This window comes from Balaenoptera ricei, chromosome 17 (assembly GCF_028023285.1).
Source record: "Balaenoptera ricei isolate mBalRic1 chromosome 17, mBalRic1.hap2, whole genome shotgun sequence".
NCBI classification, from domain to species: Eukaryota; Metazoa; Chordata; class Mammalia; order Artiodactyla; family Balaenopteridae; genus Balaenoptera; species Balaenoptera ricei.
The window spans coordinates 19,523,450-19,540,571 of record NC_082655.1 but is presented as its reverse complement, the minus strand read 5'-3'; the positions used below and the strand labels follow the sequence as shown (position 1 = coordinate 19,540,571).

At 38.7% G+C, this 17,122-nt stretch overlaps 1 protein-coding gene across 8 annotated transcripts in view; it reads right to left on the bottom strand.

The window, feature by feature from the left end:
- Positions 1–17,122, bottom strand: part of ENPP2 (ectonucleotide pyrophosphatase/phosphodiesterase 2) — a 106,472-nt gene that overhangs the window by 67,984 nt on the left and 21,366 nt on the right. For 3 of the 8 annotated variants that reach the window (XM_059901620.1, XM_059901621.1, XM_059901625.1), the window contains exons 1-2: positions 6,762–6,944; positions 6,440–6,542 (exon numbers count right to left, since the gene is read on the bottom strand). In XM_059901620.1, coding sequence (XP_059757603.1) covers positions 6,440–6,542; positions 6,762–6,794 — 136 coding nt within the window. In that variant the 5' untranslated portion in view covers positions 6,795–6,944. Of the gene's footprint in view, positions 1–6,439; positions 6,543–6,761; positions 6,945–17,122 lie in introns of those variants that run through there. The other 5 variants (XM_059901623.1, XM_059901624.1, XM_059901626.1 and 2 more) reach the window with 4 other exon arrangements.

Sequence of the window (17,122 nt, the reverse complement as noted above, 5' to 3'; positions counted from 1 at the left end):
TGTCTTTGAAAATAATTGAATTTCCCTCAATAGCTTGCCCCTATCAATTATAATCTTCCTTGCCAACACTTAAACTGAAGACAGCTTTGTTAAGAAAGATTTGCCCTTAACACTCATAATGCAAAGATATATCTCATAAAAAGTACTCAAGATTGGGTTACCAACAGCTTTCAAATGAGAGTGAATTCCTGGGCCTATGTGGATTAGGGATACACATGACAAAATTCATTCTTGGCTGACTTGGATTCAGCTGACAATGGCAGGAAGAGAAATAGGAAGATAAACAATTGAGCCATATACTTCTTCAAGTCCGATGAGCCCAAGAACTGAACTGCTGCACCTTTTTTAAGAAAATAAAGTGATAGAGTAGAACAAAGTTCACTTTGCCTTTCCAGGGCCTATTCCATCCCTGCCATCTTCTTTCACAACAAGTTCTAGCCCTGCTTCTTTCTGTAGTTCTGTAATTCATCCCCATGTGCTGGCTTTTTCATTTCATGCCCAGGTCCCATGTCCTTCTCCCCACACCAGGCTAAGCACAGATTTTAGGACTTCTCTTTTTATTATACCTGATTGAATGATCAAATATGGAAAGATTCTCTGACTTATTATGCCTGAATTATAAAATCTGTAAAGCCTTCCTTTTCCAGACCTAATAAGCTCAGAACTAACAAGAAAGAAAAAGACAAAGACAAAACGAAACAAACAAACAAACAAAAAACTTCAAAAGGATCAAGTCAGAAATCTGTGCTAGGTGCAATGGGGGTTTGAAATTTTGTATGAGACATTTGCCAATTTAATTACATACTTAAATGGTGTTATTTTACTTCAAAGAAACTAGTCTGTTGCAGAATCTTAAAAAATAAATGTTACAGATCTACACAGACGGAAGTTTTTTGAAAATAGGAACTTCAAATTTTAAAATATGTGTGTATGTACATGTATGATACGCATAAAACAATGTTATACATTTCTTTTTTTTCACAGAAGCATAATTTCATGATTTAGAAAAAAAAAACCAACGTAAAACCTGATTTATTTCATTCAAATTCATAATTCTGATAGAAACAAGTGAAATTATTTTTATTTCTTTAAGTAAAACCTTACTTCTAAAACATTCCATCTTAGCATATCGACACAGAGGTAGCGTTGTGGAATTCTGGTGTCATTTATATACGGAAGAAATACTATTGATAATTTAATTAGACTATTGGAAAGAACCTAATTCATGACAAGAGTTGTGACCTAAACATTACTTCATCCTGGAGTCCCAATCATATTTCCCTCCAACTCTCTCTGCAAAATGGAAATTTTCAGATTTGGATGATGGCCAGTGAAGGAGGCTGTATTTAAGTTTGAAAACATTTAGCTCAGCATAAAGCTGGATGATTCTTCTAAGTTTTGTCTGGTCCTGCATTCAGAGTTTGCGATATGACACCCTCTCTGTTCCTCCCATTCTCCATGGTTCCCAGCCCTAGTATTTCCTGACAGTGAGAGTAAAGGCTTGAAATGAAACAGACTGTGGTTATGTCGCCTCCTTTTCAAGAGCATTGAAACAGATCTGGTTCTCCTGTGTCTTCCTGCCCTGTCTGAAGTATAAAATGCAAGGAAAGGAGGCAGACAACGTGAATGACACTCAAGATACCGCCCAACTCGAGGATTTAATACTGTCTGATGCCTCTTCTGGAGTATATGATTCGTTCTTTCTGGTCATACCTTCTTGTACTGAAGTCATTTTTTCTTTTTGTTGTTTGTTTGTTTTTCTTTTTTTTTTTAATTTTTATTGGAGTATAGTTGCTTTACAATGTTGTGTTAGTTTCTGCCGTACAGCAAAGTGAACCAGCTATATTATACATATATCCCCTCCTTTTTGTATTTCCTTCCCATTTAAGTCACCACAGAGCAGTGAGTAGAGTTCCCTGTGCTATACAGTAGGTTTTCATTAGTTATCTATTTTATATGTAATAGTGTATATCGGTCAATCCCAATCTCCCAGTTCATCCCACCCCCCTTTTCCCCCCTTGGTGTCCATACATTTTGACCTCATCCCTTAGAAAGCAGCACTTACATACAGGCCTGCATGTCTGTATCTCTGCTTCCTAAATACATCATTTTCTATAAATACCTATTACTTAGGCATCACTATTATCTCCTCTTCACAGCTTCCGAACCAGATTTCATAGACAATTTTTTTAATAAATAGGTCCACCTGGGAAGTTTTCAAACACCTGTACTTTCAATGTGTTTTTAAATACAACATCCTCATGTAGAAAGACCTCATAAACTACAAGAAAACAGATTTCTAGATGACTTGAATGAAATTTAAGACTTTAATTTCACTTATAAACCACTCAAATAGCATTTATGAGCGTAGTCAGTAGTGTAAGTCTGAACGATTTACAAATCTGCTACCAAACAATGAAACATCATTTTATATAGCAGGTATTGTCAACTTGATAGGGTAAAAATTTAGACACTGACCTTCAAACAAAATTGGAGGTAAATTAAGTGTATCATCATATACTTAACACTTTATATTCTCATCAGTCTTAGCATGGCATTTTGTTTTAAAAAATCTTTTCGGATAAAGAGGCAACATTACCCCCATTTTCCTGGTTGGAAGAGCAGAGCTCTAGGCCTAACTTGAGTTAGCAAAGGCCTAGCTGCAATCTCAGATCATCTGACTATAACTACAATACCATTTTCGTTAACAAAGGAATTTTCAAATTATGTACATAAGCTCTGAATTTTAGATGTTCTTTTTAAGACATGATCTTGGAAGATATATTCTATTTGAACTCTATTGAAGACGGAGATTTCTGGTTAATGCAACAAGATAGAAGATTCTGTATCGTTTTTAAGATAAATGAAAAACCACTGCACCAAAGCACCAATTAACAATGAACTGAAAAATCCATGCCCTCCTTAAATTCTAATTCAAATTATTTCATTCCATTGACTTAAACTCCCTCTGATTTCTACACTAGATTTAACATAAAATCCCATGACGTGATAGTCCCCTTAATTTTCCTTGCAGAGTAATGACTGATATATCTGTCAGCTTTGCAGTTCTTACATGCTGCTACCCTATCATTGAAGTGACTTTTCATTGTAGAATGAGATGCCCGAAGTTATCGAATGAACGTGAACCTTCTCGCTCCCATCACCGTTGTCTGCTTTCTCCAGGATTCACAAAGAAAAGCTTTACTCATAAAGTTGTTAGAGACACTCTTCATTTCACATTTCCCCATGAATTTCGTTCACATTCACATAGTTTTAAACTTTCAAGCCACTAAAAACGGTGATGACTTGGACTGAGCTTTCCAGTCCGTATTAGCCAGTTATTCACAAGCTTATAAATTTCCCTTTGTCTTTCAAGTATTAACTTGCTTCTCTCAGAGGATATCCCATTTCCACCTGGGGGCTGGAAGAGTATGTATCACCAACTTCAGTGAAATAGACTCCACCATCACAGCACAAACATACACATATGCACGTTACATGAGTGCACACACACTCGTATACACATAAATTCGCTTGCAATTTTAAAGGTAGATCAAGCCGGCTACATCAGGTGTATGGGACAAGGATGTCAAACTGAATTGCACATATGCTTTACATTCTCTTTGAAAGGTTATTCCAGCCATCTCATTTACCTGATGGCCCATTACATTTACCCAACAGAATTATAATTAGCTCTGCTCATTTCGTATCTTCTAATAAATCTATAGATCTTCTATGATCTGGTAGAGGAAATCCTATTCTACCATGATTTCCAATAGATCACAACATCCTAACAAAAAATCCAGCTAACAAGTGTGCTAGTTAATTAATTATAACAGTTTGCACTGCCACAGCCTTGAAACTTAACACCTCAGTCTGTAGTACAGCAGCAAGCGTCTGCGTGAATACAGAACGTTCTCAGCTACAGTTGAGGACTCTGACGAACTACATTTGCTAAACAAGAAACTGAGTGCTTGTGAATGAGAGGTCTTGCTCCGGTCAGTCTGAAGCTGGCCGTATGTCAATACCCTTTATGTTCCTTCTATTTGGTGGAAAGATCTCAAAGCATCTAGCTTCCCAGGATTTCTCTGGAACATGAAAGCGTTGTTGAAAATAAGCATAGCAGCCTTTCCTCCTAGTTCCTTGTTCTAATACATAAGTAATAGTTCACCCAGTGTTTTCCGATGTGTAGGCTTTGCTGACAGAATAACCAACTATATGTGTCATTTCAGGCACATATAACATTTAAAAAGATGAAAATGCTTAAATTCTCTGCACTATGCTCTCACCCAGTTTCCAAAGTACATCTTGGTCTGTATTCAGGAGAAATCATCCACAGTGCCTAGACAGCCGGTAAGCTATATCAACAGAAAATTTAAAGTAAAAAGTGTCAGGTATACCAAAATCCCAAAACTCAGACTTAAATGGCGTTGTGTCCCAAGACTAATACTTCTTAGCGGTAGAATTTTCACTAATAAATTATTTTAGAAGATACCATAAAGGCTGAAAATAATCAATGATTTAATTAAATAATTCAAGAAGCAAATATTTTGTAGTATGTTTAAGATCACTTAGATTTATAGATGATAATTTAGATTATATTATTTTTCCAGAAGTAGCATTGATTCATTAGTTCTTATAGTTGTTCTTAATAACGTATGGAAATAATTTATGATACACAAAATATATTCAAGGATTAGTAAATCTGGTCTATATTTTTCAAGTTCTCCTGAAGAGAGCACACACATTCAAAAGACAATGAAACAGAGTGGACAGAATCATGGGCTTTTTTTTTTCAAATCCAGAATGAAAATTAAAAATCATCTAGGCCTGTTCCTTGTCGTACAACTAAGGAAGCAGAATTCACAAGTGACTTCCCCAAGATGGCCCGGCAAGTGATACAGATCCAGGGTGCCAATCCAGGGCTTTCATGACCATTTTCCAAAGAAGCCAACTTTGAAAATCATGGGCGACTTGATTTTACAACATTCATCAGGGAAATCACTTTTAATATCAGTTTTAGCCAAAGTAATATATTAATACAAAACAGGAAAAAAGTTCCTTTAGGGTCCATTGGAAAGAACCAGCAGTGGGCTCTCAAGATGCTAGCTTGCCCACGTGACCAAACTAAGGATCCAATTCCCCCCCTTCCAGTCTGAACAGTTACAGTCAGTGTGAATGGGAGTTATACTTGTCTGGAACAAGAAAAAGAAGTCTTTGAAGAGAGCATTTGTTACCAATAAAAACAGGATTCTCCAGTTTAGTGATCTACTTTCCCCCCCTTCCCCAACAGAAGACAACTCATTCTGTCCATTTGGCTCCCTGGGGGTGCAATTTTTATGATCTATTTTCTCACTTTTCACCCCAAGCACACCCCACTTGGATGCACTAAACTACTTCTAATATAATTTTTTCACCCTTACTCAAAAGTTACTTGCTTGATGTAAGGAAGACTCAGTATTCCATCCATGTATGGCTTATAACTTGGCTAATAAGTGCTCATGCTGGCTAAACAGAGACAGGTGAGAGTCTCTTATGAGTCAGGTCAAGAAATACAGTGCAGAGAAATACAAAATGCACAGGAAGGCAGACAAACCTGCTGAGATGTCAGGAAAAGTCAAGAAAAGATTGCCCCATAGAGTACCCATTACTTAATGTGTAATTTTTGTTTATAAAAGCATCAGCAGCTCCAATTTCCGGGAAATTAACCAACTCATTACTTAAGACCTGGTCAGTTAAGCCCCTCCATCTGCACAAGGAGCTCCTTCATAAGAATTCCCACACTGCTTATGGCACAGTGTATTGTAAAAGGAAACTCTTTCACTTCAGTTCTATTAGTTAAGTCAAGGCACACTATTAAAACTTACCCCTCCTCAGTCCAAAAGAAAAATCAATGAGTGCAACTCAACCTTGTAAGCTCTTCTAAGCACCTCGTCTCTTTTATATTTTTCCTGTTCTAGGTAAATCTTAATCTCATAGCCCTGAAGTTTCACAAAGAGAGTTCCCTGCCTTTTGTACTTCCATTCCTATTTTTCTCTAGGTCAGAACTTTCTGAAAACAAATACTACATCTCATACCACATGACAATAAATCAAATTCATGGATCTTTAATATTAAGCCAGCACCTGTTCTCACCATTTCTGTTTCAGCCTTGTCAATTCACAAGAGCTTTAATATTATCTTAACATTTAGAAATCTCAGAGGACAGAGATTTAAATAGCCAGTTATCTAGCATGAAGAGATCATAAATGTTCTCTCATTAAACCACATTATCCTATCTGAATTATACACAGAGCTGCTTTTATTCCAGAGACATCTAGGACTAAAGTAGTTACACTGCAAGATTAGCTTAAAGATGAATTTCTTAATGAGCTGACATTGATTACCCAATGCATAAAATTTTTAAAAGATTGAAAATGGGAATAGTTGCTACACTTACCTGTAGGAGGGCCTTCATCCCATCCTTCTGCCCTCTTAATTCGATTTGCTGTGAATCCTAAGCAGATATTGACCCCAACAGCAAAAGTGAACAGGGATATTACCTAAGGGAATAAAGAGCTCAAATTGTCAATGCAGCCAGACAAGCCTAAATCAAATTCCAGGAAGGCAATGCAAATGACTTCAACATCTCCCCCCAATCTTACAACTTCCCAAAGGCACCATACAGCGCTGTCTTCATTTTAGAAACAAAAAGAAAATTCAGAATCAGGAAGCAGCTCTGAAGACCAAGGCTTTCCCCTGGCATTCTGTCATTCTCCTACCTGATACAGCTGGCAGGAGTTTCTCCTGGCCATGGCAGAGGGTTCTTGGAAAGCCTTTTGCAGTGTGTTCTGTTTGCCTACACTGAATGCACTGCTTTTTGGGGCTCTGAGTCCAGTCTATTAACTACAAGTAATCCCACCTGGGAGGTTGACAGGCCCCTCTGATTTGTCCACAGCTTGATTTCATCACAGTTTGTTCACGAATCGCAGCTCTGCGCATAAGAAGCTTGAAATATCCCTCTCCTTCTCTCCACCCCCTATCTGTCCCTCCCCTGACACACAGATACTTTCATGTGGTTTCCTCTGGTAACATAAGGGTTTCTTATGTCGCTGTAGCCAATAACACTGCATGTTCATTTTTCTTCCCTCCTAAAAACATGGTTTTAAAAAAAGAAACCAAATGCATTTTATCCGATAAAAATGAAACAGAGCCATAAAAGGGTTTCTACCCGCTCTAAGCTTTTAAGGTTTACAATGTAGTTATTCAATGTAGTCAACCTCACGACTTTATTTTTTCTAAAAGGAAAGTTTTATAATTTATAAACCTAATAACTTTCTCTGTCTTGCGTATTTATTTACTTTTCTGGCAGTTTAAACGACCCTGTCCCTTTTGCCACATTCTCAGCTACTCCCGACTCCTCAAATATTTCTCACGATGAAATCTCCCACGATTGTAACTAAACACAAGAGAGAGCATTATGTTTCCCCATGTTGTTGTTAGAGTTTAGAGAAGTAACTTTTATCAAAATACTGGGAATGCCAACTAAGCAACACAGAGTTCTTCTGCCCGGTGAGGAGGGACAATATAACTTCACGTCTCTCTGCCTCTTCCTCCCGAAAAAACTGTCAGCTTGGGTTTTGGGTTTTTTGGGTTTTTTTGCTTTTGTTTTTGTTTTTTGGGAGGGGTGCGGGAGCAGCAGGGGTGCGATGGGAAAGCTTTATTAATGATTGAATTGAGGAAGGAAATCTCAATGACAGCAAGAATTTAGCTTTAAAGAATTGCTTCCCTAGGTTTTTCCCAGATAAATTATCATCTAGCCACCAAACACTGTGCCCTTTGATGCTATCGTGAGCATTAAAGTCTCTTTACTAACCTAGTTGGCAATCAGGAGACTTCTAAAAAATATCAAGGCCTCAAAAGCTGAGAGGTCTTTAAATACTGTACACTTTTAGGATTCAAATGAGGGAGGAAAGCTTATCTTTGGATTTTCTCCGGCCGGACCCGGTGACCATGGTTCTTACACACAGCATATGTGTGTATGTAAACAAATACGGCGCTTACCACGCAACAAATTACTGAGGAAGCAGTGGCTCAGCTCAAATAAAACCTGATAGCACAAAAGCCAGAACTTGTTTATGGTGGATTGCACATTAGTCCTGGGTTTCATTAGATATTCTAGAATTTAGTAACAGCTAATTGAACAAAAGAAAAAAAACACTGTGCCAAACTTTTAGCTGCCTTTCTAACGTCCTTTTCATTTCGCAGTCTTGCAGAGATGGCAGGCTTATGAATTTTTCTATAGAAGTCTCTTGCTTTAGTCTGTGTGCCATACTGAAATGATTTGGGGTCCTGCATTTAGCAAGGCTTATGAAAGATGTTAACCCCACGTAAGATTTTTTTACTCTTTATGTTCAATTTCAAGATGCAGGCTTGCTTTTACAGAGGACAACTATCAAGCTAAAAGGAAAATATCAAGGCAATCCTGTGACTGCACCGTATGCCCTCGCCAGCTTCCCCAGCCCTCACCGGAGTCCAGCAGATTTAGAATCTGTCTGACATTTGATGGTAGAAATCCAGCATGAGGACAGTGAAGGCTCCCCTTGAAAAAAAATTAGACTCAGAAGCTGAACATTATCCATTAATTTTTTTTGACATGCAGAGTAGCTGTGCAGGGGGAAAAAGTCTGAAGTGTAATAGCCAGGTTGATCCAGAATTGGCTTCTGTACAGCACTTGTTACCAATTATCTAAGAGGATTGAAGTCAGCCACTATTTCTGTTAACCATCTGCCAAAGAACTTTATCTTCTACCAGGTCATTGTGTGCACGGAACACATTCACACAAACACACACACACACACACACACACACACGTACACACACACACCCCATCTAACACAGTTACACAGGATTTTACTAAAAGACATCATTATAAATTAACTGTCAGGAGGATGACCAAAGTCCCCATCTTGGGCATCAAATCAAACACAAAATAAAATTACCCCTCGTTATCTAAAATTGAGAAAACCAAAAAGCCTGATAACGCATACCGCACGTCCAGAAACTCAACTAAAATGACTGAAATATAGTCTAAAACCTTCTATAACAAAACCGAATCAAGAAAGTTCACCTGCTCTGGTATTTAAGATTTTTGGTATAAGGTCAACCATGGCTGGGGTCAGGAAACAAGAAAGTGTATGAGAAAGACTAAAATTAACTTTCCGCTTGGTTTATTAATCCAGCCATATTTCAGAGAACACCGCCCCCTGGCAGGAGAGAACCCAAACAAATCTGACAAGTCTCAGGCCCTAAAAATCATTCTGTGGTTCTCAAGTTTTATTGGGCATAAGAATGACCCTGGGCAGTTGTTTAAAATGTTGATGCTTATGGTCTAAACCCCAAGATTCTGATTCATTAGCTCCAGGAGGTGAGGAGAAGAAAGGGGGAGTTTAGGAGCCAGACAAGAACTGACACAATAGGCTATTCTGATGCAAGCAATGTAAGGACCACATTCTCATACAAATAATGTAAGAACAACAGAGCATTAGAATAAATTACTCTGAATCAATTAATTTCTGCCCTGAATGTTGACTTGCTTGATCTAATTCATAATGTACTTTTAATATACCATTAATAGCATTCACTACTAATTGGACATTAAAGTTTCAATCTCAATGACAAACCGTGGCTATTCCTCCATGGGGATCATCTCCAAACTGTAAGAAGCAGAATAGTATTTTATTTACTTTGCTGGTGGTACGAAGCAGCAGTGTGTGTATTGCTTAATAGCAATACAGTAGTTGCATTTATACAAATGCACAGTCCATCTTTTCATGAAATGCTTCTGTGAATCCTTGTTCCCAAGCCCTGATTAAGGTAAGAGGGCTTGAGGTTAACAGTGAGATTTGAAAGATCTGTAATTGAGGGTTGTCATTCTTGCCTCCTGCAGTAATTATGAAGCGTTCATGAACGGATTCAAACTTTATCAATGTCCAGCTTCTCATTGTGCAAAATTAACTGCAATCATGGTGCCTTGACTTGACTTAATTCTAGTCCCAGGATACTTCTAAGACTATGGTGTTAGACAGCCACTGACCACCTGATTTTCAGGGGTACCACTTAGCAGTCACTGCAGCACATACACCAGGAAAGTGAGAAAACCGCACCCATGTGTATTCTTCCTATCCTATTTTACAACTCTTTAAGTCTTGTTTTTCAATTCTGCTGTGGTTGAGGACTATCAGAAAATTCAGAATAAAAACCGGACAACAGTCTCTGCGAAAGGGATTTGCCAATCTAAATGGAGCAAAAAATCATGACAGCTAATAGAAAACCAAGCAGGCTCAATCGCTCCCACAACCCAGGACTGCCTGTGTGTATAAAGTAGACACCACTTAAGAGTTTAAACCACAGAGGCAAAGTTTTACGGGTAATCTATGGTCCCGGGGGTTTCTCCAGTGGAGAAATAGCATACGCCTATTCAAATGAAAACAGTACTTGTGTTATTACTTATTACACAATTGAAAGCTGAAATCAACACTGTCACCTCTTTCAATGACATCAACTTATATCATAAACTTCTATGCATTACACTTACTCCCAATGGAATCGAAGCATGAGCCCCTGACTGGAACACTCTCTAAGAATATGCATTCATTGCACAAATGTTCATTAGCTCCTACTGTGTACCAAGCACTCTTCTGGGCACTAGTTCTATACAAGGAGCCAAACTAAACATGGTCCCCTGGCTGCATATCAATCAAATAGACACAGAAATAAATGTAAAATTGCAGCTGTGGCAAGCATAGACGTAAAGAAGTCAATGATGCTATGAGAACAAGTAATTCAGGTTTGATGTGGTCAAGAAGGTCACGGAAGGGCTTCCCTGGTGGTGCAGTGGTTGAGAGTCTGCCTGCCGGTGCGGGGGACACGGGTTCGAGCCCTGGTCTGGGAAGATCCCACATGCCGCGTAGCAACTGGGCCCATGAGCCACAATTTCTGAGCCTGCGCGTCTGGAGCCTGTGCTCTGCAACAGGGGAGGCCGCGACAGTGAGAGGCCCGCGCACCGCGATGAAGAGTGGCCCCCGCTTGCCGCAGATAGAGAGAGCCCTCGCACAGAAAAGAAGACCCAACACAGCTATAAATAATAAAATAAATAAATAAATAAATAAATAAATAAATAACATTCCCTTTAAAAAAAAAAAAAAAAAGGAGAAGGTCACGGAAGACTCTGAAAAGTGTCAGATGAGACGTGATTTGAGGGATAGAGGGGAGTAACTAGATAAGAGAGGAGAAAAGGATTCTAGACGGAGCAAACAGGATCCGCAAAGGTTGTAGGCTGGAGACACCAGGCATCCACCAGAAGAGAAGACAGCCCGTTTGACTAGTTCAGGGAGACAAAAGGGAGCCTGGAGTGAAATAAGACTGGAGAGGTTAGTAGAGGTCGGTCCATGTGGGGCCTCATCAGTCTTGTAGGGTGGTATAGTCTTTATCCTAAAAGCTTTGGAAAGCCTTTAAAGGGCTTAAGTCGGTGGAAGCTTAATTAGATATGAAGCATTAATCTCTGTACGGTGTGGTTATGAATTGGAGGGAGTCAAAATGGATACAGTAGATTAGTTTGGAAATGACAGCAGTAATCCAGACAAAAGACACTGAGTGATATTTTGCACCAAGAAAATTATGGTGTTGGTGGAGAGGCAGAAAACTGGGAGAGTTATAGGAAAAGGACTTGTTAATGCACTGGGTATGGAGGTTGAGGGGCAGGAAGGTGTGAAATGTGATGACTCCTGAGTGAATGAATACGCAATGATCGTGATGACCAGTAAAGTCACTTCTTAAATTTTAATGGGATTATAAGAAAGACTTAGAGACATGTATCCATTTGCTAACACTCTAGAATTAAATAGTTAACATAAGGGATCTCGCTAATAGCTTTAAAACGTGTCAGTAGTCTTAAAAATCTTCTAAGGCAGTGGATTTAAAGTAAAGTTATAGTAGACTTGAAACACTTGAAAATACGTTTATTCATAATTGAGGTTAAGAAGAATTACCCCACACAGTAAATAACTCAGCTTTGTTCCTAACCCTAGCTTATAATAAAACATTTTAAAACTCAAACTCAATTTAAGTCTTTTTTTTTTTTCTTGGTTACTCTGAAACGTGCATGTAAAAGTCCAGGTGAATGAAAGACGTTTGAGTCTACTTTGCCATGTGGACTGTGTAACATCTGAGCACGAATCAGTGGGTATGTGACTAGAGAAAATTGTTTTACTAAAAGTATCAACACAAGGTTGGAAACGCTCAGCCTTTACCCTCTAGTCTCACATAAGCAGGCTGAGAAGCTGTTACCAACGCCACTTGTAGATAAAGAAATGGAGGTAGGTGACATCTCAAAATGGTAGAATGAGTGATTGAGTTTCTAGAAACCAGGCCTTCTAAGCCAGTTTGGTCCTCTTCCCACTATAGCGTGATGTCTCTCTATGAGGCCACACAAGGGCCTCAACTCAACACGTTCAAAACACAGCTACCTCAACAGCCACCCTGCTCTCCAACTTCTTTTCATGGAAACCTTAAAGCCACTTTTTGTTCTACAATCCTTTCATCTCTTGTTTCTAATCAGAAACCATGTCCGCAGAGTCTCATTATTAATTACAATTATTACTATCTTTTATCAGAGCCTGCTGAGTGTCATTAATACCTAAATTATCTTTCTGTGTGATTACTTTTAGATTCATCTCTTCATCTTCATTCTTCTGGACACACATTAGAAGTTCATCTCATAACTATTCTTCCTGTTTGCATTCTCTTCCCCCTTCAAACACCATTTCACTGAGGTCTCTCATCCAACTTGTAATTCATTTCCATTCCTTACCCAGAGAGCACTGCATAAAATACAGGCAAATCTGATGATTTTCACCCCAAACTGAAAACCTTCCAGTAGCTTCCTATCACAGCAGTTCTCAAAGTGTGATCCCCAGGAGGGCCAGAATCACCTGGAAACTTGTTAGAAATGCAAATCCTTGGGTCTTACCTAAGAAACTCACGGGTAGAGCCCAGAATCTATGTTTTAACAAGCCCATCCGGTGATTCTGCGGCAAATTTGAGAACCACTGACCTAGAGGATAAAATCCAAACTGCTTAGCAAGGTGCACAGGACTCTAAATCCAAAATTAAGCTCCCCGGATTCAGATCCCAGCTCTACCACTGTTTAACTGTGAGACCTTACATGACCCTTAGGTGAATTACTTCTCCACCTTAAGACTCAGTTTTCTCATCTGTATCCAGCTCATAGGATTCTTAAGAACATTACATGAAATAATCCATGTAAATTGTCAGGCACAATGCCTGACACAGGAGAATGCTAAATAAAGGGTAAGTTTTCTTAATTTGAGAACTATTTGCTATTCCCTGATTAAGCTGTGCTTTCCTACGTCTTCGTTCTTTAATATATCTTGTTGTTTTAGCCTAGAATGCTCTTCTCCACCTACCCTCCCTGGCAAACTCCAACATATTCGTGAAGATTCAGGTCAGGTGTCACTCCTCTGTGAAGCACCCCCTGATTTTGCCCTTCCCGTGCAGAGCAATGGGCCTCCCATACTGTCTATAATCTCTTTTTAGGCATCTCTATCCCTTGTGGTCCTTCAAATGCAGGGACCAGTCATCCTTGCACTCCACAGAGCTTTGAATCTTTCCTGGGATATAACAAACAGACAATAAATGTTTGTCTAATGAAGGACTTGGCATCAAGAAGTTTAAATTGGAACTTGAATTGAACTTGAATTCTTGCTCTCTTACTAACTAGCTGTGTCCCTTTAAGCCCATATTTATTCATCTGTAAAGCAGGATTATTGGGCTAACTCAGTGGTTTGAAACACTTTTTTAAGCATTAAAACCTTATTTTCAAATAAAATCTCAAAATGAATACCAACATCTAAATTTGGAGCTGCTCTAGTGGGAGTGGGAAGCCAGGATCCCATCTAAGCAGCCACCTCCCTTCTCTCTCTGGCACTTTCTCAGAAATGTGGAAATTCAAGGAGTACAGTTTGTAAAAACAAACAAAAACAATCAATAAGTAAGTTAATTCCACTACTTAAATACTTTTCTAAACCTTACCCTTTGTTGTAGTATTCATATAGCTACACACACACCAAAATATGACCCAAATTACCCTCAAACCAGATCTTTCATTGATAAATGACAGAAACTCTCACTCTAGTCAGACTATTCCCCCCAGAAGTCCAAGCTAATTTCCACACTTCTCCTTATGCTATTTCTCAGCCCTGCTCCTCTTTCCATTGTGCTCATACAAATCTTAGTCCAGCCATTCCTTTCCCCAAGGCTCAGCATCTTAACAAGAACCCTCCTCACAACTGGAATACCCACTGTGCTATACTCAAGAACCTATAGATTCTACCCAAAACATTTATCTCTTGTTCTTTAGTGTTGCCTGTTCTATTTAAGTATTTCCTGTCTCAGCAATAAGAATATAAATCCCCAGAGAGCAGGGGAAAGAAACAACATGGTATAGAGACTCAGAGTCTGGATTCTGGAGTCCAACCAACCTAGGTCTGCCCCTTTTAAGGGTGAGACCTTGCTTAACTTCTCTAAAACTCAGATTTCTTTTAATAAAAAAAATAATAGTTCTCATCACACAGGGTTGATATGAAGACCAAATGATATAATGCATGTTAAGCAGGTAGCTCAGTACTTGAACATAGGAATCATACAAATATTAGCCATTATTAAATACAGGAGGATAAAGACTGCATCATCTGCTATCGTGTTCATGTAACTGAAAGTGGGGTCCGGCTGCTTGCTGCTCAAAAACCAATAAAGAGGCAAGGCTGGTGGAAAGGAAAGTTTGCTTTATTTTGGATGCGGGCACCGGGGGGTGGGGGGAGGGCAGATGCCGGTCCAAAGGCTTACTCCCCCCCCCCCCCACTCCCCGACAATCAGGGGGCAAGAGCTTTTATAGACAGAGGGAGGGGGCTACATGCAGAAACAGCACAGTTAGCTCTGACAGTCATCTTGAAATTGGTCACTGGTGGTCTGACCAGCCTCATCTTGATGGTTTTAGGTATAGTTAATCTTCAGTTCCAGGGTCGGTTTGTTTCCATTTCTTTGAGGTCAATCCTCAGAATTGTGGCAGCTCATGTCATTGCTATAGTCATGTCATAATGGTCATCCTGTAGTTAACTTCTTCCACCTGGCGGGGGTTTCAGTATCTATAAGACAGCTCACAGGATATGGCTCAGAATATTATCTATAGCCCTTGAGAAGGAACTAAAGGTCCTTGACTATGCTTAATGACTAAACTATTATTATTTGGTCTCCTTTGACTGTTTTCCTCTGTTTCTGCACTTTCTCACCTCTCTGATTAAACTTATTCTTTGGATGAAATCTTTCCACAGACAAAAGGCAGGCTGAGGATATGGGGGAAATAGACCATAGGGCCCTGCTCCGTTTCATTCTCAATAGGTAGCAAAAGGCTGGGCACATAATAGGTGCTTAGTAGTGACAAAGGTTCTAGGAGAATTCCCTTTACTTATGGAGAGATTACATGTAGGTTTAAGTTAGATATGTTATGAACCACTTTTTTTCACATTCTCTCTAACCTCAAGAGAAAATGGGCAGCACTTATTTGGAAAAGGGTGCAGTGACTCTGGAGACAGCTTTGAAGGCACAGGTTTTAACTACAATAATAAAGACCTTCTATTTGAATTGGAAAGTCCCAAGAATTTGAGCTTCAACTCAAGAAAGTTGTTGAACTCAAACCTAAAAGGAAGTTTATACTTGCTACTGGAATGGCATCATCACATGCTTAGAGCACAATGGTACCCTCTCAGGGAGGAAGCAAAACTGCCATTTCTGTGATTCCCCTTGAAATCAAACAACAATTAGTGACATTCAGCAAAGTAGGAATAGAAAGAAACTTCTTCTGCCTGATAAAAGATTTCTTCGAAAAACTCACAGCTAACATCATACTTAACAGTGAAAGACTGAATCCTTTCCCCCTAAGATCAGGAGCAAGACAAGGATGTCTTCTCTCGCCAGTTCTATTCTGCACTTCTAGCCAAAGCAATTAGGCAAGAAAAACAAACAAAAGGTATTTAACTTGGAAAGGAACAAATAAAACTATCTCTATTCACAAATGACATAAACTTGTACATAGAAAATCCTAATGAATCTGTTTAAAAAATATTAGAACTAATAAATGAATTCAGGAAGATGGCATGATACAAGCTAAATGTTAAAAATCAGTTGTATATTTGTACACTAGCAATGGGCAATCTAAAATGAAATTGAGAAAGCAGTTGCATTTACAATAGTATCAAGAAGTCTAAAGTACTTGGTAATCAATTTAACAAAGGAAGTGTGAGACTTGTATTCTGAAAACCAGACAGCATAATTTTAATATATTATAGAAGACCTAAATAAATGGGAAGACAATCATGTTCATGGATTGAAAAACATTATTGTCAAGATGGCAAGAAAGTGAAAAGATGGCCACAGAACGGGGGAAAAATTGCAAATTATATAGCCGACAAGGGTCTAGTATCCAGAATATGTAAAGAATTCTTACAACTCAGCAATAAAAAGACACATAGCCCAATTTTTTAAATGTTCAGAGGATTAGAATAGACATTTCTAGAAAGAAGATATATAAATGGACAATAAGGGCATGAAAAGATGCTCAATATCATTAGTCATTTGGGAAATGCAAATCAAAACTACAATGAAATATATACTACTTCACACCCACCAGGATGGCTAAAATTAAAAAGACAGAAAATAATAAGTATTAGGAAGGATGTGGAAAAATTGGAACCCTCATATATTATTGATAGGATTATAAAGTGGTGCAGCAGCTTTGGAAAACAATTTGGCAGGTCCTCAAAGTGTTAAACACTATGTTAAACATAGTGTTACCATATGACCCAGTAATTCCACTCTTAGGTATATACCCAGGAGAATTGAAAACATAGTCCACACATAACCTTGTACACAAATGTTCATAGCAGAATTCTCAACTGATGAGTGGACAAACAAAATTTGGTATATCTATACAATTAAATGTTATTCAGCTATGAAAAAGAGTGAAGTCCTGATACATGCTAAAACATGGATGAACCTTGGAAACATC